The 24,420-nt window shown below is 37.5% G+C and overlaps 1 protein-coding gene across 1 annotated transcript in view; it reads left to right on the forward strand.

Annotated features, from left to right (window-relative positions):
* pcxb (pyruvate carboxylase b) overlaps window positions 1-24,420 on the forward strand; it is a 248,629-nt gene that overhangs the window by 63,231 nt on the left and 160,978 nt on the right. The window contains exon 10 of the mRNA XM_017471914.3: window positions 16,552-16,714. Within this exon, the coding sequence (XP_017327403.1) occupies window positions 16,552-16,714 (163 nt within the window). The remainder of the gene's footprint in view (window positions 1-16,551; window positions 16,715-24,420) is intronic.

Raw genomic sequence — 24,420 nt, forward strand, 5'->3', positions numbered from 1 at the left:
CGTGATAGAGGATTCTGTCAGGACCATCAGCTTGACTGAAATAACAACCACTTCGCTCAGTGGATCTTCTCTATCCCTCTCTCTCTCTCTCTCTCTGTCTCTCTCTCTCTCTCTTTCACACACACACACACACACACACACACACACACACACACACACACATATATATACACACACATCTGCACTTTTAGATGAAGAGCTAATTTGAGCTTAACAGCCCCTTGAAGTTGAATGCAGCATCAGAAGCTCTGAAAAATAAATCATGTTCTTAAATCAGATCAGCAGCAGATCAGCTGGACTTTGCCATGGTTGTGGTGCAGTGCTCACTGTTTGACCTTTTAATTGAAAATAAAAATATTAGGATTCTCATTTATAATTCCTTCTCTGACGACCTTCTCTTTCTTGTTTTTACCTTTTGCCCCTTTCTCTCTCTTTTTTTTCCTTTTCCCACGGAAGCTTTTATTTTTATTTTTTTTATTTGTGAAGGCAATGGGAGGAATCTGCCTACTCCATTATTTGCTCAACATAAAAAAAAAAAAAATTATATTAATGATAAAACTTTCAAATGTTATGGGGTCACCACCTGGAAGATGAAGAGTAGGGGTCAAGTGCTATGCCAGTTTGGCAGCAGACATGCAAAGGGCAGTCTTAGATGGACTTTGGAAGACTTTGTGAGATGCAACTGACTTTGGGAGAAAGTGTGTAAGACGGACAACAGTTTTGTTTGGACAAAATACGTCCACACATCCACAGGGATGTGTACCAAACATCTTGATCATGGGGTGGTTTCTCTCCGTCTCTGGAGTTCCCATATGAGTTAGTCCTCATTTGGGTATGTAGATACTCACCAGTCCAAGGCTGAGGGCAAGTGGGTTGCCACAATAAGTTTTAAAATCTTAGAAAGAAAAAATTCGGACTGTTTGTATGACTGTACTAAAAAGCAGTTTTCAGTATTCAGCTTTCTTGAAGAAGTTGGATCAGGTCACTTAAGAAGGTACCTCCTACTGACTCCATAGTGCTCCTGGGGAACTTCACTGCTCACGATGGGAATGATAGTGATACCTGGAGAAGCATGATTGGGGAGAGATTGCTACCAGAATACCTTGAAGTGTTGTATCATAAGACTTGAGGCTATATTTTTGGACAATAGGGTAAAAGTAAATCTGTCCACTGATCATCATTTGGTGGTGAGTTAGACACATCATCACTCAGTTTTATCTAGCAACCCAGGAGAGTCTTCCTGGTTGCATAGGTATGACTGGCAGAAGCTTCGGTGAGATATTAATTTAACCCCCAACTCCCTTGTACTGAAGGAAGTTGACTACACTAAGTCTGAATGGACCATGTTCAAGTCCTCAATCTTGAAGGTAGTTGCAAGAAGCTGTGGCCAAAAGGCTGTCTTTGTCATGGTGGTAACCCTAGTAAGCGCTGGTGGACACCAGTGGTATGGGAAGCCAGTTATAGAAGGAAGCCTTTAAAGTAGTGGTCACAAAGGGATCTCCGGATTCAATTGAGATGCATGAGAGTTAGGAGGGCTGCAGCCAAAGCAGTTTCAGAAGTGAAATCTCATGTATGAGAATAGTTTGGAGAAGACATTGAAAAAAATTCTTCGGGTACAAGTATGCGACTTGTGTCATTGAAATACTTTTCAATTTTTTATTTTGAATGGAAATTTTGTGATGGCAGGTTGCTTTGGCTATATGAAAATATTGGAAATGTTATTTTATTGTATTTAACATGTTTATTAATATATTTAAAATGTATTTGGTGACATTGAATAAAATATTCTTTTTCAGTAAATGCCCAGTAACTACATCCACTTTCTATTAGGTTTATTGTGGTTACTGAATAATAAATATTAGTAACTGAATAATATGCTGTAAGATGAATAAGTGAAGAATAAGCTGTGACCTTAATGGATTACTGTAAACTATGGCTAAATACTGTATATGGGAAAATGAACACTGAATTCTAGTAAGTTTTAGCTAGTGATTATTATTATTATTATTATTATTATTATTATTATTATTATTATTATTATTATTATTATTATTATTTCTTTTTTTTTTTTTGTCAGGATAACAAAGCCAGGTTATCCACCAACCAAGCAGAAAAATTAACATTCAATCATGTGCAAACTCAATTTCAAATCCTTAGAATTCCTCAGGCGTCCCCGGTGCTAAAACCAAAACCTATTCCACTGCTTCCATAAGGTTTTACTAAATCTTTCATAATGCTAAAGTTATTACATGAAACTAGACCGTTTCTTCTTGTCAAAGTATAACCTAGCAACCATTTTTACACCTCTTTCAATTGTTAAAAGTTGATGAGCAGTTGAAAATGTTTGACCTCTTGAGAGTGTCATTTGCTTGCTTTACTCATTTCTTTTTCTCCTTTCCTGCACTGATTCACTCGGCTGAACGGCCAAGCCATATACTCGCTCTCATTTCTGTCTTCAAACGCCATGCTATTTTGCCATGTTTAATCGGCTCTGACAGGTGATGATAAGAGCCAACTAGTGCCAACGTCCACAAAGCCATAGGCCAAGGACACGCTTGGACACTTTGTGACCTTAGTATTATAAGATTCCCTGTGGGTGAAGGATGAGTGGTACATCAAACCTCATAATACTAATGTCACAACATGATTGCAGTTGCTTTCATGTATCAGGGGCTTCAGTGAAAGCTATCTCGATGTAAAATCTAGTGAAAGTGTTCTAAAATGAAGAATTCAGATGAATCGACGTTAAATATTTTCTTCTTTTTCTATTCTTTATTTGTTTTGAATTGGTTCTTTCTTCTCGGTGTATGTTGTTCAAATCATCTCACTGTCAGTCACAGCTACATATGAAGCGTTTCGGCAGCTTCCATAACAACTTTTTCTATAAAAGTCAAGCGGATATTGAAGAGGAAGGCCGCATAAGACTGCGTCTGAATTAAACGTCACCCACACGCATATATTCTTAACTGTAATAGCATTTTTTCCCCCTCTGTCGCTCTTTGTCGCCTGTTTCTCACCATCTCAATTTCTCAATCTCACTGCCCCATCTATTGCTTTGATGTTGTATTTATTACTTCAGATTTTCCTGTTTTATCTGCTCATATTTCATTCTTATCATATTATCTCCCCTCTTCAGTGTGTCTCTGAGTCATAAGGATTGTGCATGTGTGTGTGTGTGTGTGTGTGTGTGTGTGTGTGTGTGTGTGTGTGTGTGTGTGTGTTCATTTAAAATGAGAAACCTGTCAAAGACAATACTAAGGGCTGTTGATAAGAACATGCAACATTGTTTAGTTTGGGATATGCAAATGTGGGAATGAGATTTTGAAGTGGTAAGAATAAAGATGAAAGGGTTAAAAAAAAAAACTGGCACTGTTTATAGTGCATTAATAATAATTTTATTTTTATTTTAACTGGGACACTCAAATGTTCCACAAAATAATAGGAGGGATCATAAAAATCGCATTTTGTTACATTTTGTTGTTCTGCCCTGAATAAGCTATTTCACATAACCGATGTTTACATATAGTCCACAAGACACAATAATAACTGAAATTACAGAAATGAACCCATTCAAAAATGTATATACGCTTGGTACTTAATACTGTGTTGTTACTTGGATGATCAACGACTGTTTTTATATTTTGTGATAGTTGTTCACTGTTCTTCAGGAAAATCCTCCAGGTCCTGCACATTCTTTGTTTTTCCAGCACCTTTCCAACAGTGGCTATATGATGATGAGATCCATCTTTTCACACTGAGGGACTCATACACAACTATTGCAAAAGGTGGAAACATTAATTGATTCTCAAGAATGCAACACACTACATTAAGAGCTGGGGGGTGTAAACTTTTGAACAGGATAATTGGTGTATATTGGTATTATTTTTTTCTTCTGGGAAACATGTAAATATCTTCTGTAGATTCTGAAGGGCAGTATTAATGAAAAAAAATAAAACCTTTAAACAAAATATCATTCAAAAAGATATCAAACAGACAGACTGTTTAGAGTATACAGTACAGACAGATAAAGTTATTAAAATTAGAGTTCACAGAGTTTCTGTGTTGCAGATGTTCAGGTATCAATATGCACCCAGAATAAGGATAGTTCTAAAATGAAACTGTAATAGCCTTGTACTGACCTCCATGATGTATGAGAGTTATAAAATAGGTTGCAGGCAGAGTGGTCTTATCTAATAGAAGAGAAGCAGATGATTGAGTATAAAAATTACTTTTTTTTTTTAGATGTCAGTAATGGAGTGGTAAAGAAAGCACAGCACGGAATGAGACAAGTCATGTCTCAGTAGTGATGTGTCGTTCATGAACGATTCGTTCATTTTGAACGAATCTTTAGTATGACTCGAGAACAGCAAGTTGTCTCAGAGAGTGATTCGTTCGTTTTTGACCGCACATGGACTGCAATATCCCCATAGGTTCTGTACAGGAAACAGAAACGATTAGTTCTTCGGGTTCATGTCGTTCGTTTTTCTGGTGACCGCCACATAGGCAATGCACCATGCAATCCCGGAAACGGGATGAATGAACGACTCAAACCTGAAGACTCAAGAGGTGAACATTTCTGTTTCTGGACGTGACCAATGTGACGTGACAAATGAACGACTCAGGTCAGGAGGTGAGGTGAACTAACAGACAGCATAGCTTGAAGACCTAATGCTAAGCTATTAATAAATCATTTTTGTTTCTCATAATTTGGCCATGGTTGCATTAGCCTATAGTTTATTTAATAGTTTATTAAGTACTAGATGTGTTGGGGAATTTAAAATGTAACATTTTAATTATATTCTGCTGAAATGACTCAGATTTGTTCATTTTGCTGAACAAGATTTAAAGATCCGAGTCAGTAAAATGATCCGAACTTCCCATCACTATGTCTCAGGTCAAGTCCCAAGTAAAAACAAACAATTTCTGATTTAAGTCCCAAGTCCTAACCACAGAGTCACAAACAAATCAAAATACATTCCTAACCAAATTTAATGGCATTTGAAAAATTTTAAACCAACAACGTGATTGTATATTAATTTCAGTATATTAACATCATACACAATTAAATGATATAGTGTTTACAAATGCTACCTTGCTATGTGGTTGGTAAAATATTTAAAGCTACTTTATTCAAAAGGATTCCCCAAACTAAATAGATTAGTTCTAATAAAATTCAACACACCAATATAAAATTAAAACACAATGATCATTTCGAATTGGCACTTTTTTTGGCACACTTCAGGAGCAGTGCTAATAAATCCACGGAGTGTGTTTAAAGTCTCTGGGCACAGATCATCTGGTACATTTCTCCTGGTATTAAGAAGGATGTCCTTTGAATACTGAATCTGGCCTGGCACAAAGATAAAACACCAAGATGCCAAAACATTTTGGCTGCCATGTTGGGCGCGGTATCTTAGGAATCTGAATGCAACACCCAGAAACGTGCTTAACCTTTCTCTGAATATGCAGGACTGTCCCCATGTAAATTTACATTTGACATGTTATTCATTTAGCAGACGCTTTTATCCAAAGCGAATTACAAATGAGGAAGTATAAACAAAGCGATATATCAAGTGGAGAACAATACAAATAGTGCTACCATACAAGATCTTTTAATTGCGTTCGAGAGAAGCAAAGTGCGCAGAATAGAGGTGTAAGAACCAGTGTTAGTGTAGAATTTTTGTTTTATTTTATTTTATTTTATTTTGAATAAAAAAAATTTGTGGGGGGGCCAAGTTGGGGTTAGTTAAGTGTTCACGAAAGAGGTGGGTCTTTAGCTGTTTTTGATGATAGTGACAGATTCTGCTGTCCGGATTGAGGTTGGAAGTTCATACCAGCAGGTAGGGAGATGCTGTTCCAGACAAGGTCTTGTACGTGAGCATCAAGGCCTTGAATTTGATACGGGCAGCTACAGGAAGCCAGTGGAGGTAGATGAAAAAGGGTGTGACATGGGTTTTTTTGGGCTGGTTGAAAACAAGGCGTGCTGCTGAATTCTGAATCATCTGAAGGGGTTTGGTGGAGCTGGCTGGGAGGCCCGAGAGTAGTGCGTAGTAGTGAGTAGTACTGATTTTCTTGATGTTGTACAGACTGAACCTACAGGATAATGCAGTTGTTGAAATGTGGTCTGTGGTCAAGTTGTCACCAAAAGTTACCCCAAGGTTTCTGGCTGTCCTGGTTGGCATGAGTGTGATTGAGTCAAGCGGTACGGTGAGGTTGTGGTTGATTGAGGGGCAGGCAGGGATGTAAATATTTGAATATGGCCCAAAATTAATGACAAAGAAACTGAAAATATTAAGTCAACCAATTTAATAATGATAAGCTGAGGAAAGAGAACTCAAATCATGTATTGCTTACTAAGGAATCAGCTGCTTTGATGATTGCACTCTTAACATGTTTTATCAGAGCGCAAATTGTGCTGTGCTAACTTTATCGCATGCTGGTGGGGAACACAGAGCTCAGGCAAATAAACTACATATGACCAGAAAAGCTGATTCTGCTTTTCTGTAGCTTAAATCATCTGCCTCAGACTTTATGATGTGTGATATTGCTTTAATGGTTGCAATACATTCAGCTACTTCTGTGCAGTTAGATACGGTATATCATCAATAGGTCACAATATAAAACAGAAAGGGTGAAACAGTCATGTTAAAGTTGATAATTCTAATTTATATTGTTATAGGAATCAATAATGTTGTCATACTACAAAGTAAAATCCTTTTTTTATTGAAGATTAATTATTACTTTTTGAATGCTATATTTAGAAGAAGAAGAGAAAAGGCCTATATTTGTCACATAACATTACAGCACAGTGAAATTATCTTCTTCACATATCCAAGCATGTTAGGAATCTGGGGTCAGAGCACAGGGTCAGCCATGATACAGCGCCCCTGGAGCAGAGAGGGTTAAGGGCCTTGCTCAAGGGCCTTGCTCAAGGGCCCAACAGCGGGAGTGCTGGGGCTTAAACCCCCAACCTTCTGATCAGTAACCCAGAGCCTTAACCATTGAGATTGGGAGCTGCATTAGTGATTAAAAATGTTTTTATGTGCTTCAAACCCACAATGCTTGACTGCTCTGACACTGAGTATCCTCTGAAGAGAAAAAAAGATAAACAAATAATCTGTTACCCTATAATTCAGAAACAAACAAAGTAAAAAAACAACATATGCCTGTGTCCTTTTGTAAAATTTGTGTGCTCAGTCTATTAACTTTTAGTTTCTTGTCCAAACGCATCTAAGGGTTATGATAGCGTAAATAATCCACTTTGTTTACAGTAATTATACCCGACCGACACCATAACATGCCTACTGATGACGTATTACAGAAACGTCATGAAATGGACTATAGATATTAGCCAAAATGGAGCTAAACGTATGGGGTGTGTTGACTATGAATTTACAATGCTGCACTCATTTCAGTTAGCCCACAGCCTCGCTTCATACATTCTATGTGCTTTTCTTACAACCAATGGTGGTGCTGGTGTACTCGGTTAAAAAAAAAAAAAAAAAAATCCAAACATTTGTTAAACACAAATAAAATGATGTGGATGCCAAAAATCAACCTTTATATTGATTTTTTTTTTTTTTTTTTTTTTTTTTTTTTTTTTTTTTTTTTTACAAACCCTCTGTTTTACGAACCCATTGATATAAGCCACCCCTAATATAACATACAGTATAACTTTATCATAGTAGCCAGACACAACACACAAACACAACACACATGTTGATAATCTAATACACCTATTAAATGGCTCGGACTTTCATTAAAACATTATTAAATCTCACCCCTAGCTTTGTCCTAGTATCAATTCCAGGTCTGCTGTTTATGGATTGCTCTTCTGGTTTGAGCACTGTTTGTCTCTGTTTGCTGTTGACCACCTGACCTTTTTGCCTGCCTAAATATGATATTGGCTTTGCCCATTTTACCCTGTATTTGCATCCAAACCTGTGTATGTTTCCTAAGAGAAGTGCTCAGGATGGGTTATACTGTTTCAGGAGATCAGAGAGTTCAGGAGGTCAGAAACTTAATAGGCTGCCATTTTAGCTTGGGGAAAAATAAACTAAGGAAATGAGCTCTGGCACACTTTCTTTTCCTGGTAAGGACATAGACTGCTGGATTCAGAACTAGCTGAAGCTTCCTTAAAGAGGCAGCATGGCAGCCAGTCAGCAACACCTTACTAGATTCCAACATAGAAGTTATGAAAGCATGCAATAGTTTTATCAGCTTCATGCCGGTTTAGCATATTTCTTATTTTTTGCCTGTTTCTCAGATGACAATTACAGATATTACTCACATGCGAATCAAATGATAAACTGGCATCTAGGGTTCCTTTTGTTTTACAGAGTAGCTCCAGGCCCAAATCTGCAACCTTATTGTGGGTAGCCAAAATGAGCATTTCTGTTTGTCACGAATTTAAGTTTTTATTCAGCCAAGCTTTCATGCCTTTTATAGTCTTCTGTTTTGCATAGCTGTGCTGCTAATTTGGGCTGAACTGACAAATATAATTGTGTGTCATCAGCATAGAAGTGAAAGCCAACATTATGTTTGCCAGTTGCACGTCCAAGAGACTGGATATAAAGGGAGAATAATAGAGGCCTTAGACAGAACCTAGAAGGACATTGTATTATATTTTGGTCTCTGAAGAATCTCTATTTGTGCTAACAAATTGGTATCAGTCTGTCAAATAAGATCTGAATCAGTCAAGACATTGTCTGTCTAACCCAATTCTGTTTTAAGCTTGTCTATTGAAATATTATGGTCAGTAATGACAAGTGGTACAGTCAAAATCAGAACTAAAGCCAAAATTAATCCACAATCTGAGGTCACTGATAACTTTAGCCAGCACTGATTCTCTAATATGATCTTTCTGGAAGCAAGACTGCAAAACACCATGCTTGTTATTACTACTTAGAAAAGAACAAAGTTGTGGGGCTATAACTTTCTACACAATCTTATCTACAAAAGGCATGCCTGAGAGTGGAGGGTAATTGGAGAGATCACTGGTGTCAATAAGTGGTTTATTAAGAAGTGGCCTAACAAGAGTACAAGGCCCGAGCTAAGTAATGAGTTTATGTTTTGTAAGGGCTCCACATCCACTGTAATAATAATAGGACCCAAGTGGTTGACACTATCAAGGTGCAGAGCTTGTTATACCTAAAGAACTAAACTCATGAAGAAGTTCTTGGGTTATAACACCTCATGCGTTCTCATCATAAGAGAATGGAGTAGTACATTCTAATTTTCAGGCATAATTTTAGCCCTTATGGTCTCTGTTGTCTTACTGAAGAAGTCAAATCATCGCTGCCAAGGTTTGGAGGAATTTGCCCATTTCAATTTGAGAACTGTCACTACCAATAGCTAGCTTTGGTGATGTGTTTATTACTCACACTGGTTATTTATTTATTCATTCATTTATCTTCTTGGGAATACTGGGCACAAGTCAGGAATACACCATGGATAAGAGGGCAGTCCATTGCAGAGCACCATGCACACACATACACATTCACACCTTGAGGTCGTTTAGCTCAGGCAGTCCATATTACTACATGTTTTTGCGAGGTAAGAATCAGAACCTGGAGCTGTGAGGCAGTAACGCTACCCACTGTACAACCATGTCGCCCACTCTGGGTATTGAAACCCCAAATACCCAATCAAAGGTAAGTCTTCAAACTTGACCCCCCAGCTTCAACATGCATCAGGAGGAGAAGTGTTTCCTGTATTAAAATGGAAAAACCCTGCTTTAGAATCCACAGTGCTAGTATATTCTAAGTGGCATAGGCATGTCTAGACAAATATATACAGCATCAATGATTTAAATTTTTGCTTTTAGTCTTAAAGGTTTTAGCTGACCCAACCCCATAAAGCAAAGGATTGCACTGATCATTAGGTTTATCTCAGAGGTGACTCACTAATGTTAGTCGCAGTAAACACAGTAATTTGCTTTTAATGGAATTTGATGCTGATATCATCTGATGAAGTAGATAAATTGGACATTATCATCTTAAGCGCTTGCATATTGTTTTTGTATGTGTGTGTGTGTGTGTGTGTGTGTGTGTGTGTGTGTGTGTGTGTGTGTGTGTGTGTGTGTGTTTGTGTGAGTTTGAAAGGAGTTGAAGGTCAGCTCAGTGCTCTCCATTCCCATCAGCACATTCGGAGCTGAGCTGCAGTCAGCATGGAGTGGCACGATAGCTCTGTGATTTCCGTGTCCTTAGCTAGACCCTGAAAATCTCAACGTGATCAGTCCACCCTCAGACCCAGAGTGTGAAAACAGTACACAGGCCTCACTTTGATGTTTGTCATTTTTATAGTGATTATTTGTTTCTTCGTGGGTCACAAGAGTTTCCTCTGTGATACTAACAATAACATGTTTGCTATCGCTAAATTGTGCATTACCATCTCTGTATTCCTCTTTCTCTCTGGCTCAGGTTCAGACTGTCACTGTATATTTTTTTTTTATATCCATTTTTTTCCAAATCTAGTCTCACCTCTCCTTCCTGGCATGGAAGTGATTAGATATTCTACACCTCTCTCAGCCATACTCCCTCTCTTAGTCTGCACTTCTCCAACCTAACAGAAGCAGAAATTAATTACGAATCTGCAGTATGAAAATAGAATATTGATGCCATGGGGAAGCTGGGACTGGCATAAGGGAAGAATGTTAGTGTGTGTGTGTGTGTGTGTGTGTGTGTGTGTGTGTGTGTGTGTGTGTGTGTGTGTGTGTGAGAGAGAGGGAGAGTGTGAAAGAGAGACAGAGAGAGAGAGAGAGAGAGAGCAAGAGGGACCCTCACTGTGTCTTTTTTGTGTAATTTTCCCCAGAGATTGTGTATGTAATGTGGTTGGCATGTTTAGATATGAGAGCAGAAGAATACTAAAAAAAGGGCATCCGCTAGAGCTTAGTTACATTGTGTTTTTAACTTCAAATGAAGAGTACATGTCTGTCAAATTGCTAAAGATTAAGAGTTAAATAAAAAAATATATATATTTTTTAATTTTTTTTATGTTGTTTTAAAGAAAGAAAAACTAATAGGTAATAGGTCAACTAAACACAATAGTTTTTTAACAATTACATGTTCACAAATCATATCAAAACTGTTATGCTTTGTTGGTGGTCCACAAAACTTCCAGTGTTTTTGAATTTCTTTGCCATGTCTCCTGTTACAGTCCATCGCAACCTTGTGACAGCTTCATAATCCAGACATGAGAATGATTTCAATACCTTCTTCTTCTGCCAATGGCATACTTAAAGGCTATCTGAAAAAAAAAATAATAATAAAAAAAAAAATATATATATATATATATATATATATATATATATATATATATATATATATATATATATATATATACACACACACACACACATGAAAAATTTTGGCCAACATTTTGTAAAAAAGTATTAATCTCCCTATGTTTGGAGACTTTTGGAACTTCTTGGTAGTATCTAAATTGTGGTATAACTATGACCATACTTGTTGATGAGTCCTGAAGAAACACCACTCTGCTTTGTTTTTTTGTGTTCACTTCCATGTTCCATTTTCTGATATCAGGACGCTTTGTTGATTATCTCTTACATACAATATCACTAAAACATTTTGATCAAAAGTCTTAGTTTTGAAGTTTGTTTCTAAGACATATAATAAAGTTGTATGAATGAGGCATAAAGTATTTCCAGGATGGAAACAAGTACTCGGAGCATGATAAGTTCTTCAAGAACGTTCTGGAAAATTATACCAGGTGGCTCCTTGGGAAGCTGTTTGAGACACATTAAGTGTGTGCAACCTGTCAGTATAATAAACTGCAGTTGTTTAACACAATTCTGATCACTGCATAATGCTATTAAAAATCGTTTGTAGTATTTCATAGTCTTCGCCGTTATATAGCAGAAGCTCAGGCGTTTTTTTAAAGAGAAATTAGCCGTTAAAATCTGCCACCTCCATCCATATTTCTTAAGGCTAATGGAAGGCATACATGTAATCGATAAATGGTGTGAAAAACAATAGCTCCTTCTGCAACTTTCATTCTAATGTGTTTTAAAGTAGCAAGTCTCTGAGAGAAATTTGTTTTTGAGGTGGTATCTGTTTTAATGCTTCACAGTCCTGACTACGTATTTGTATAAATAGTTGCTAAAAGGTCTGTGTTAAAACACTTCATCCTCACTGCTTGCTACAGGAAATGCAATTCATTTCGAAAGTGTTACAAAAAAGGTGCCACATGTGCACAAAGTTTTAGAAACTCTCAAAAGCAGAAAGTTGAGATTGTAGACTGGGCTTTCATTTGTCGGCGTATAAAATTTTGAACGTGCTGTGAAAAAGTATTTGCCCCCATCCTGATTTCTTCTGGGTTTTTTTTAGGTATCTCTCATACTAAACTGTTTCAGAAATTAATCTAAGAAAATCTAAGATAAAACAAAGGCAACTTGAGTAAACACAAAATACAGTTTTTAAATGATGATCTATTGAAGCAAAAATCCAATACCAACTGGGCCTGTGTAAAAATGTATTTGAACTCCCAAAATCTATGAAACTGCATTCATAATGGGGTTCAACTGGACTAAACGCAACCAGGCCTGATTACTGCAAACTCTGTTCAATCAAATCAACACTTAAATAGAACCTTTTCAACAGCATGAATTTGGTTAAAAGGTCTTACCCTGTAACACATTATACCATTATAAGTTGAAACAAATTCCAGAAATGATGAGGACTGATTGAAATACATCAGTCTCAGAAGGGTTACAAAGCTATTTCAGGCTCTGGGACTCCAAAGAACCACAGCAAGAGCCATTATCTCCAAATGGAAAAACTCAGCACAATAGTGAACCTTCCCAGAAGTGGCCAACCTTCCAAAATTCCTCCAAGAGCACAGCAACTACTCATTCAGGATGTCACAAAAGAGCCAAGGACAACATCAAAGGAACTACAGGCCTCTCTTGCATCAAAAAAGGTCACTGTTCATGACTCCACTATCAGAAAGACACTGGGCAAAAATGGCATGCATGGAAGAGCGGTGAGGTGAAAACCACTGATAACCCAGAAGAACATTAATTCTCATCTGAAATTTGCCAAAACACACCTTGATGATCCTCAAACCTTTTGGGAGAATGTTCTGTGGGTTTATGAGTCGAAAGTGGAACTGTTTGGAAGACAGGGGTCCCATTACATCTGGCGTAAACCAAACACAGAATTCCACAAAAAGAACATTATACCTACAGTCAAGCATGGTGGTGGAAGTGTGATGGTGTGGGGGTGCTTTGCTGCTTCAGGGTCTGGGCAACTTGCAATAATTGGGGGAAACATGAATTCTGCTCTGTAACAGAAAATCCTAAAGGAGAATGTCTGGTCTTCAGTCTGTAAATTGAAACTCAATTAGATTATGCAGTAAGACAATGATTCAAATCATAGGAGTAAATTCTAGTCCTAGAAGTAAGTGAAAGACTGATCTCCAGTTATCGGAAACATTTAGTTGCAGTTATTGATGCTAAAGGTTGCACAACCAGATTTTAAGTTTAAGGGGGCAAGTTTTTCAAATGGGTGATAAGTGTTGGATTTTTTTTTTTTTTTGCTTCCCCATACATGATTGCAAAGCTGAACGTTTCATTTGCAGTAAAGTCAGTCAATTCTGTCCATATCTCACATTTTTGTACCTAGCTGTGTCACATAATTGTGTATGGTTTGCTATTTACATACTGTAGGTGTTGATCAGTGTTGCCTTGGTGTCTTTGCAATATTATCACTTTCTGTAAAATGGTACTGTTACCATTTCACAGTGAGGACAAGGTGTGAATCTGTGAACATCTTGCCTATTTCATTGTAGCACAGAGTTTTAGCAACCACGTGTACACTCAGTCAGGGCAGGACTATAGCGCATAGCTAGAGTAGATGAACACACTGCAGTTTAATGATTGAACTGCACTCCATCAGTCCACTGCTGTATGTACAGTATACATCTCCAGATAGTAATGTCTAATGCTAATGCCTGTCTTATTTTCTTTTCTGTGTTATCCTGCATGCACTATGTGCACTTCATTTTTTATTCTTGCTGTACATCTCATTGCGGAGTAGTTGCATCACAAATCTCTATATGTAGCGTAATACCTGTGTCTGTAAAAGGTATAACTTCAGCCATTGTTTTACACAGACTGCAGTGTAAAAGTTTCACAAACTATAGCTTGATGCTGAGACACTGCCCACAATACTCACTGTTATACCAGTCCATACAGGTTTTCTGTGGTTTTTGTGATGCAAAAATGCTTGATTTTGCTGTGGCTTTTTTTCAAAATTTGCTGTACAACTTGCAGAGTTTTTTTGTGCTTTTTTTGTGCAGAAAACTACTTGAATTGTCGAAATTGCAGTCGCGCTGAATTATTTCACAGTGATGTTTGTTGGTAAATGAGACCTTTTATCTATACTCGTGTTCGATGCACGTGAATTGAAGAGGGCTTTGGCTTCAGCAAGTTGTGATGACGTCACATGACACGTCTTGTCCCAAATCTATGGAAAATCTGTGGTAATTGTGAAAAATGGCAAGCTCCTTCGAATATTGCAGCACTTGCTTGATTTTACATTCATTTCTGTGATCGCATAATCGTGAACTCCTGGAGGGACTGTTATGTGTTCTTCTGCACTGTTAGATGGAACAACATGAAATATACTCTCATGTGGCCTGTATTTTTGAAAATATTGTTTTGTATTGACTTTGGCTGGGTCAGCACTCATATTACTTTCCTAATGACTTGAATGTTGCACGTCTTTCCTTCTCTGAATTCTCACAAAAGATTATACTAAGACATTGTGCTATACTAGAACTCCTCTGCTAAATGCAGCAGTTTCTCCAAAGGTCATTTCATTTGGTAAGCAACCAAAACATTATAAATTTATATACAATGCAGCTGTATGCAGTAGTATTCGCATGGCAGTTGTGTACAGATATTAATAGTATGCTATCTGTTACACCATGGCAAAAGGCGTTTTAGCAAGTGCATGCTAGCCAAATCATTAGCTTGTTTTTACTGTAGTGTTACAGAACAAACTGAACCACCATATGGTGATTACCTACTCATGCCTATGAATATGTAAAATGTATATGCATTTTTAAAAATCTCTTTTTTAAAAAAGTTTTTAAAAAAAAGCTGAATCATGTTCAGCTTTTTCCTACTTATTCTCTGGCTGTCTTGCACACAAACACACACAGAGACTTTTTCCCATTTGCTGGAGCTTTAAGTGGTTCACTGAACTTGGTTAAAACTAGAGATGTACTGATACTAAATTTCTCAGCCGATACCGATAACTGATTATTCAGAGTGATATCGGCCGATACCGATAACCAACACAGATAGTTCTGCCTTTTATGCCTTCTTTTAAATTAATAATAATTAATTCCACAATTCTGAAGGAAATGCAAATAAAAACTTTATTCTCTCCATTTCAACAAGTTGTTTCACAGTAACTGGTCTCATAAACAGAAAACACATTACTCTAATTAACATTAACACATGAACTAAATTCTGAAGATTAAAGTAAGATTTCTTAACTTATTGAATGTTATTAATTCATATTAACATTGACTGAATTCTAAAAAACCTCCTTTTAGTCTTACAGTCAATCACCACAAACAAAAGCATTTCTACTTCATCACTGAATATCAAACTGATAATATATATTAACTTTTTTTATGTATTAACATTAACTGGATATGAAATACACTACTCTACAAATATATTTTTCTGTGCAATATATACTTTATTGTCAACTCATCTTCATTTAAATCTTTCAATGCTGTACTGGCGCTTTAATTCAGGGTGAGCAACGTGGCAAAATTAAAAATAATAAAAATTAGACTTGATGCCAAAACTCCTGCTTTACTGCTGCTCACTCCCGGTGTAGAATTTTATTAGTGCAGAGCTTACAGAGAGCTTACAAACTGCAGTTTTGTCATCATTCCACACAAGAGACATCTACTTTACACACAGCATGACCTTGATGTGTTTTCCCGCCCTCTTTTGATTGACAGGATATAATCGGCCCCGATCATCTTGATGTTTTTAAACTATCGGCCGATGGCCCATAGTGTGAAAAATAGCCTTTATCAGCCGATACATCGGTGCATCTCTAGTTAAAACTCTTTGGCAGGGAATTACTGTAACTGTCATGTGAATCAATTGATCTCAGTTACATGTTCCAAGTGTGTTGCAAGCAATTTTCTAAGCTAGAATTTCAACAAATGAGATTTTTTTCTTTTACACTAACAGTTTTCTAATCTAATTTAGAATGACCTTATGGAGTCATTATATCTGAAATAGTTTAAGTGGATGAATTATCAGATGACTCACATTATATAAGGCTATTTCTTTTTTTCTTGTTCTGCTTAATTCCAAATGTCTAGACTGTGATATAACTAGACTGCAGTTTATCAAAGAGAATTAACTTCTCTTGATATACTATGTGAAGGATCGGGAAGGACTTGTGAAGGATCAGTCCTTCATGAACATCTGTAAATTGTCTAATATTTAGTTAACTGTAAATAATCTCCCTCTCTCCGCATCTGTCTGTCTTTCAGTGTGGATCTTGTCCATGCACAGCTCCGTGTGTGTGAGGGCCGGAGTCTTGCCGAGCTTGGCCTCAGACAGGATAAGATCAAGATCAATGGTTGTGCCATCCAATGCCGCGTCACCACTGAGGACCCGGCCCGTGGATTCCAGCCTGACACAGGACGGCTAGAGGTACAGGGTTAGGATTAGGCGGTTGCCTATATACAGCCATTTAAATGTGAAACTACAGTCACAACACATTCATGAACACCTGGAACACATGCACATTCATGCAGTTATCTAATCAGCCAATCATGTGGCAGCAGCGCGATGCAAAAAAATCGTGCAGGTAGAGGAGCTTGAGCAAATGTTCACATCACATCAAACTATGTGATCTCAGTGACTTTAACTGTGGCATGGTTATTGGTACCAGGTGGGCTGGTTTGAGTATTTCAGAAACTGCTGATCTCCTGGGAATTTCCCACACAGTAGTCTCTAGAATTTACTCAGAATGGTGTGAAAAACAAAAACACATTGAGTTAGGAACAGCTGTGTGATTGGAAATACCTTGCTGATAGGAAACGTCAGAGTAAAATGGCCAGACTGGTTCGAGCTGCCAGGGAGGATATAGCTAATAGCTCAAATAATCACTTTTTATACCCATGGTGAGCAGAAAATCATCTTAACATAAAAATATCATCCTTGAGGTGGATGGGCTTCAACAGCAGAAGATCACATTAGATTTGATCTGTCAGCCAAGAGCAGGAATCTGAAGCTAACATGGGCTCACCCAGACTGGACAGTTGATTAGAAAAAAAAATAAAATAAATAATTCTCCTGGTCCTGAAGCTCTTGACCTGCATCTGCATGATTTTTTATTTTTTTTGCCTTGTGCTGCTGCAACATGATTGGCTGATTAGATAACTGCATGAATGTGTAGGTGTACGGGTGTTCCTAACAAAGTGAATGGCGAATGTATATGAATAAAGTAGGGTTAACATGATACACATTAAGTGTACAAGTGGCTGGTGAGTGTATATTCTGTGCTATTGTCAAACAGCAGAGTCTAATTCAGTTCTGCAATGTTTTGCAGCCTATTTGTAACTCCTTTAACTGGAAACTAAATGTCATGGCTCAGCACGGATTTATGAACATAATCCAACCCAAATACTCACATATTATGCTCATTATTTAAATGTGCACAATAATGTTTTAGCCATTGGTTGGAGCTATAAATTACTATAAAATTCTTCCTGAATTTTCTAACAAAACAGATTACGTCCAAGCTGACATTATATATAGTTCTAATTAAAGTTTTTATTAAACTGATTCAATTCAAGTAAAATCGGATAGCAACTATAGGAACCGAATACAAATCCAATAACTTTTTAATGGTGGTTTGTGATTTCCACCATTGTAACTAAATTAAAAAATATCACACCGCCCCATTCCTATACTTCATTCATGGACCCCACTTTGAGAATGACTGGTCCAATAGATATCATGACAATATCTCCATCCATGTCGTGGTATCAAATGGAGTGTCTCAGTGACAGCCTACTTTAAGTTGGATTCGTTAACATTCACATGACATAATGAAGCCTACAGGATGTGGATGTGGTTACTAAGCAACACCATGCTAATGATCTAAAAAAAATTTTTAAAAATCAATTCTTCAAACTGTTTTTCATGCAAAATACACAATAAGCACTGCTCACACTATACAACATCTGAATAAATTCACTGCTGGCAATGGCTATATGGAAAAATATAGCAAACTGATATTACACAATGGAGTACCACTCCCAGAATGCACTTACAGCAATACTCATAACAGCATATACCAACTGCTATTTGGCTTTTGTAAAATTTTATATTTCATAGATGTGTTCAGTGTTATATATTCTGTACATTTAGTTGTTGTTTCCATTACAAGTACTCACTAAGTACCTATACTATTATCTACTCTTCTTTGACCTTATCCTACCCCAGGTACAAAGAGTACAGACACATTTTAGTAGATCTAGAAATAGTGCAGTCCATTTATTGGTCAAACCCAGTCATCCCTGAGTCATCTCTGCCTACACATGCTTTGCAAGTTTGTCTGCTCAAGTTTCTTTCTTTTTAAAATTTCCCTGTGGACAATATCAACATTTCATAATGAAGGTTAATGTTTCCAATTTCTTATTTATATTGTATACATTCACTGGCCTCTTTATTAGGAATATTTATACACCTGCTCATTCATGCAATTATCCAGTCAGGTAATCATGTGACAGCAGTGCAAAGCATAAACATCATGCAGAAACATGGGATACAGCAGCAGAATACCACATTGGGTTCCAGAAAGATGAGGCTGCAGTGGGCACAATCTCACCAAAACTGGACAGTAGAAGACTGGAAAAACGTAGCCTGGTCTAATGAATCTGGATTTCTCCTGAGGCATTTCTGGTAGGCTCAGAATTTGGCACCAACAACATGAATCTATAGACCTATCCTCCCTTGTGTCAACAGTTCAGTTTGGTAGTGGTGGTGTAATTGTATTGGGATTTTTTTTTATTTCTCATACACTAGGTCCCTTAATACCAATTGAGCATTGTTTGAACACCACAGCCTATCTGAGTATTGTTGCTGACCATGTACAGTATGTACATGCCTTTATGGCCACAATTTACCTATTTTATACTGCCTGCTTCAAGCACAATAATGGACCATACCACAAAAGCTGTCTGAAAGCAGTTCCATCACTCTGAATCCAATAGAGCAGCATTGGGATGTGGTAGAATATGAGATTTTCAGCAAGAATGTGCGGCTGACAAATCTGCCACAATTATGTGATGCAATCATTTCAACATGGACCAGAAATTCAAAGGAATGTTTCCAACATCTTGAGGAATCCATGCCATGAAGAACTGTGGCTGTTCTGAGAGCAAAGTAGGTCCAAGCAATATCAGTATAGTGTTCCTGATTACCTGTAGTAATGTTTTCCTGACAGTGTTTAGTTTTACATTTATTACCAGCAATCCATATAAAATCAGCCATCTGCATGTCAGTGCAAATCCCAGCTGGCTGCATGTTCTCTATCTTTACTCACTCTATAGGTTATATTATGATAGTGTTGCAAACATAATGATTTTTGAGATTCAGCCACAGGAAATGCATGTATCCTAGTGGTATTCTTGTATTCTAACACTGTCTAACAACTTTGTATTTTGTCACTCTGTTTTCTCTAAGCATACATTATTGGCACTGTTGCCTTTGTGTTGCACTTGCCACTGTTACTGCAGGCAAACAATATGTCTCTGTCTCATGTCAAAGTAAATCAGCTTGTGAATTCATTCATTTATTCATCGTCAGTAGTTGCTTGTATTGGTTAGCATTTCGGTAGTGTTGTAGATATCAATTAGTGTTCTGATGACTCTACCTTGACATACTGTACCATACAGTCTGGTGTAAAAGTGCTAATAGACAAACATACCCCAAAAAGACATGTCTTTATTTGCACAAATCATTGAGAAACTAGAAAGGATGGTCAGTTGTTAGGGGAAAGCAAAGTCAGTTAAAAGTGAGGAGATGCAGCTGACTGGATAGCTGTGATGAACTGATGATCCTTCAGCATTCTTCTCTAAGAGCCTATCTACACTATGCTTCTGATATTAATGGGTGATGATCAATTTCCACTAAATTGAGTCATTTCCATTTGTTGCAGGAAGGCATTTTTTTATATACATGTTTCTTCAGTAAGTACTATTTAAAGAGTAATTGCTAATCAGTATTTCTGAGATGTGATAATGAAATCCCACTTTAAAAATCTCTCTTTTAGTCTGAACTTGCTCTGTCTGGGGCATGAATAAGGTTATAAGGTTACACACTAATGTTCACTTAAGGACTTAGGTTTGACATGTAGTGCATATGATGCATCACAACCATGTGTTTTGATGGCATATGAATAATTTATTTAACACATGAAAATGCCATTAGTGTCACAGCAGTTCACATACATGCCCTTTAAAACTCTGAAACTTTCTCTGTCTTGATCCACCTTACCCATCTCTTTCTCTTTCTCTCTCTCTCTCTCTCTCTCTCTCTCTCTCTCTCTCTCTCTCTCTCTCTCTCTCTAGCATTCATACCTGAGATTTGCTTATCTGTGCATTTCTGGCCTCTCCCTGTGCCATTAGTAATGGTTGATTCTACATTAGAAGGTGATCAGTGAGTCTCAGGAGGTGCTCTAATTTCTCCACAGTGCACAGACTTGTCTGGCTCTGTTTCAACCCCAATACTGAGGCAGCAAAAACATTTGCAGCATCATTTTCCATATCTAGGGAATCAGCTTATTACTTATTAGCAACCCATTAAGGTCATTTTTACTCTCAGCAGTTCAAAAATTCCCTCTTTCCATTTTCTCCAATTAAAAAGTGACAAATTTGTCTCTCCTTTCCCAGTTGACCTTGGGTGCTTTCATTCCCTGCTTTCCTCCTAACATTTCATCAACTTCTACCCTTCTCACACCCTTCTCTCATTTCTCTTCACACAGGAAAGCATGGCTACCCTACAGAGAGCGAATTGTGCATAGAGACGTAAGACAACGATGAATTGTGTGTAACTAAAAAAAATAAAATACAATAAAACACAGCTGAAAAATGCATGGGCAAACAGAATAAATTCAGCAGTGAATAAATAAGTTATTGCTTGAGTGCTCTTGGGAGGTCAAAGAGGCCGGGAGAAGAGCTTCATCAAGAGATGACATAGAGAAAATGAGAAAGAGTGAGAAAGAGAGGGAATATGCCTTGGAAAACAGGGAGCAAGGTCTTATTTTCAGAATCTTTTGTTCAAATAAAAAAGCCCTTAAAATGGCTTTAGCCTTTCTACTGCAAAAGGTCATTTCCTCATTGGTTTTGGAGTGTGCAAGATGGAGGGAGGCTTGGAGCCCTTATCCTAACACAATAATACACATAGGTATGAAGGGAGAGGACTAGACAGTCTCAGATACAGTATGTCAAAATCTTATTTTTGTGTTATGAAGGCTAGAACAAGATGGAGGGATGTGTGTTGAATAGACGGATAGCGGAGAAGAGATAGGCAGGTACAAACAGTGATGTATTTGGGACATGTTGATGGATAGATAGCATGCAGTGAAGTGCTTCTATGACACACACACACACACACACACACACACACACACACACACACGTCTCCTCCTATCCCCCTATATATGATAAGACTAGTACTACTGGTCCATCGACCATTTGTCGTATTTATGACACTATTTCCATTTTTCTTCCCTCTCACGGCAAACTTCAATCTTTCATCTCTCTCTTTTTCCCTTCCTCTCTCCATCTCTCGCCATCACTCTCCATCTCTCCTCATCTCTCACCTTACACATCACTTTCGTCCTTTTCATTCCAGCTACAGTTCTATAAGAAATGTATTGCAAATTGCAATTTACAAATACACACTGAAACATAGTTTATAAAAACATACACAATATTCAAATATCTATCTAAATGGTTCCACAGGTATAACACTAGCTGTAATCCACACATACCTGCATGCACACAAAAACACACACCTACCTGCACACACACAAACACACACACATAGCTACACATAGCTGCACACACACACACACACACACACACACACAAATCTACACATTCCAATTTACCTAATTTATGCACCCACAGTGTATTTGTTATGCATGCACATTACTCAATGAAATTATCCAAACACAGTAATAAAACCACCGCAAAAACACACCCGAAGTCATCAGTCACAATGTGCCGTATATGCAAATATTAGCAGTGGTCACGCTTTAGCATTCATTCACATCTGAGCTGTAGTAGATCAAAGTTCTACACTCGTTTAAAACAACATGAGCAATAGCTTTTTGGAATGGCAGTAAAACAAGTGAAAAGAATTAACAAACATATAAAGAGGGACATCGTGTATTGCTAAAAGTATATATGCATTTTATTACCTACATACAGTGCCCTCCACTAATATTGGCACCCTTGGTAAATATGAGCAAAGAAGGCTGTGAAAAATTGTCTTTATTGTTTAACCTTTTGATCATATGATACATAACTCCCATCCCTCCACAATTCCCTCCCACCCCCACATGTATTAAAAGTACATTCACACATACAGCAGCAAAGCAATTGGAGACCATTCATTTTCAATGAGAGCTTTTGACTTCTCGTGACAGAGACCATTGGTGACTAGAAGTGGGTGTGTCCAGCACCATGACAAAGTTGACAAAAGTTGAACCTTATGCAAATTTGGAGCAACTTGGTGCAGCAACTACCAATGAGATTGAAGACAGTAGAGCGTACATGATCCAAGATCAGCCATGCTGCCTGCATATATACATTGGTGAATTTTATATACAAATACTTTCGCTCCAGAATGTTTAATTTTACCAGCAAGAAAACTTGTTAAAAGTGGAATGCTAGTTACACCACTCACTGATAAAAGTTACTATGGCAACCAGTTGTAGGAACGCCTATTGGCAACTTCATAGGACCGCAACTGGTGACTTTCAGAGATGAAATCGCTGTATGTGTAACACAAAGTCATAACTCTTGCTCTTAGCTTTGTTCTAATGATGAATCCAGATCATATGTTACTTGATTGCTTTTCTGGTTTGGTCCTTTCTTTGTTTGCCTGACATTTTACTTTCTGCATTGTTTGCTTGAATGTTTTTGCTGATTTTTTAAACAAAACCTTGAATAGAACCTTTGAATTTGCATTGAAACACGCATAATTGCTGCCATAGTAAAGTGACGACATGAACTGTTTAACAATAAGTCAATGATGAAAGGGGAATATTTTAAATGAATGGACATAAAAATATGTGTTTGTTTTCTGGTTCAGATTCAAAACACTTCTCATAAATTCAAAAACATAACCACTTTAAATTGAGTACATTTATGTCTATCATATAGCCTTTTGAAGCTCTACCACCATTATCTGGGTTGTTTTATTCATTTGTGATTATGCGGTTATGTTGAGCGTCACTATGACTTGGTGCAGACTAGACAATTCAGTTACTTGCTGATTTTGTTTTCAGAAAAGTTACTTTTTCCATAAATTAGAAAGTTAATTGTGGGTTCTCCAGCAGTAGTGTGTGCTGATAGCAAATGAGCAATTGCCCAGTTCTGGCCCTATTTTATCTATCCCTGTGGGATAATTGATATTTAGGAGGTGGGGGAACCTTACAGTGAAAAAGTGCAGTGTGGGAACAGTAGCACTCAATTTATGCGTTATTACATGAAGTTCTCAAAATGTGATTAAAACAAGTTTTTGTTACTTTAACTAACTAAATTAGAGTGGCCAGATCTTAAGCTTTCAGTTTGTTTAACAGCCTTGACACCCTATATCAGACCATTATTATTATTATTATTATTAATAATAATAATAATAATAATAATATTCCTATCCATACCACTTATCCTTTCTGGGTTGCAGAAAACCCGGAGCCTATCCCAGTGAGCATCAGGCACAAGGCAGGTTACACCCTGGACAGGGTGCCAATCCATCGCAGGGCACAATCACATATACACACCCATTCATACACTACGTACACTTTGGACCGGAGGAAACTCCTGCAGCACAGGGAGAATATGCAAACTCCGCACACACAGGGCAGCGGCAGGAATCGAACCCCCAACCCTGGCACTGTGAAGCGAACTTGCTAACCACTAACCCACCAGGTTAAACTACAGTGTCAGAGCTCAGCTCCACTTGCCATTCATGTAAAATAAAAGTGAAAGAGCTCAGCTTATCTAATTTCTCCACATACCACTAATGGTTGATGGTGATGAATACATCCAACTTGGCTGACAGAACACCTCCGCAAATTATATAGTTTATGGAGTTAGTAAAAGCAGACCACAAAC

The sequence above is a fragment of the Ictalurus punctatus genome, chromosome 7 (genome assembly GCF_001660625.3).
Source record: "Ictalurus punctatus breed USDA103 chromosome 7, Coco_2.0, whole genome shotgun sequence".
NCBI classification, from domain to species: domain Eukaryota; kingdom Metazoa; phylum Chordata; class Actinopteri; order Siluriformes; family Ictaluridae; genus Ictalurus; species Ictalurus punctatus.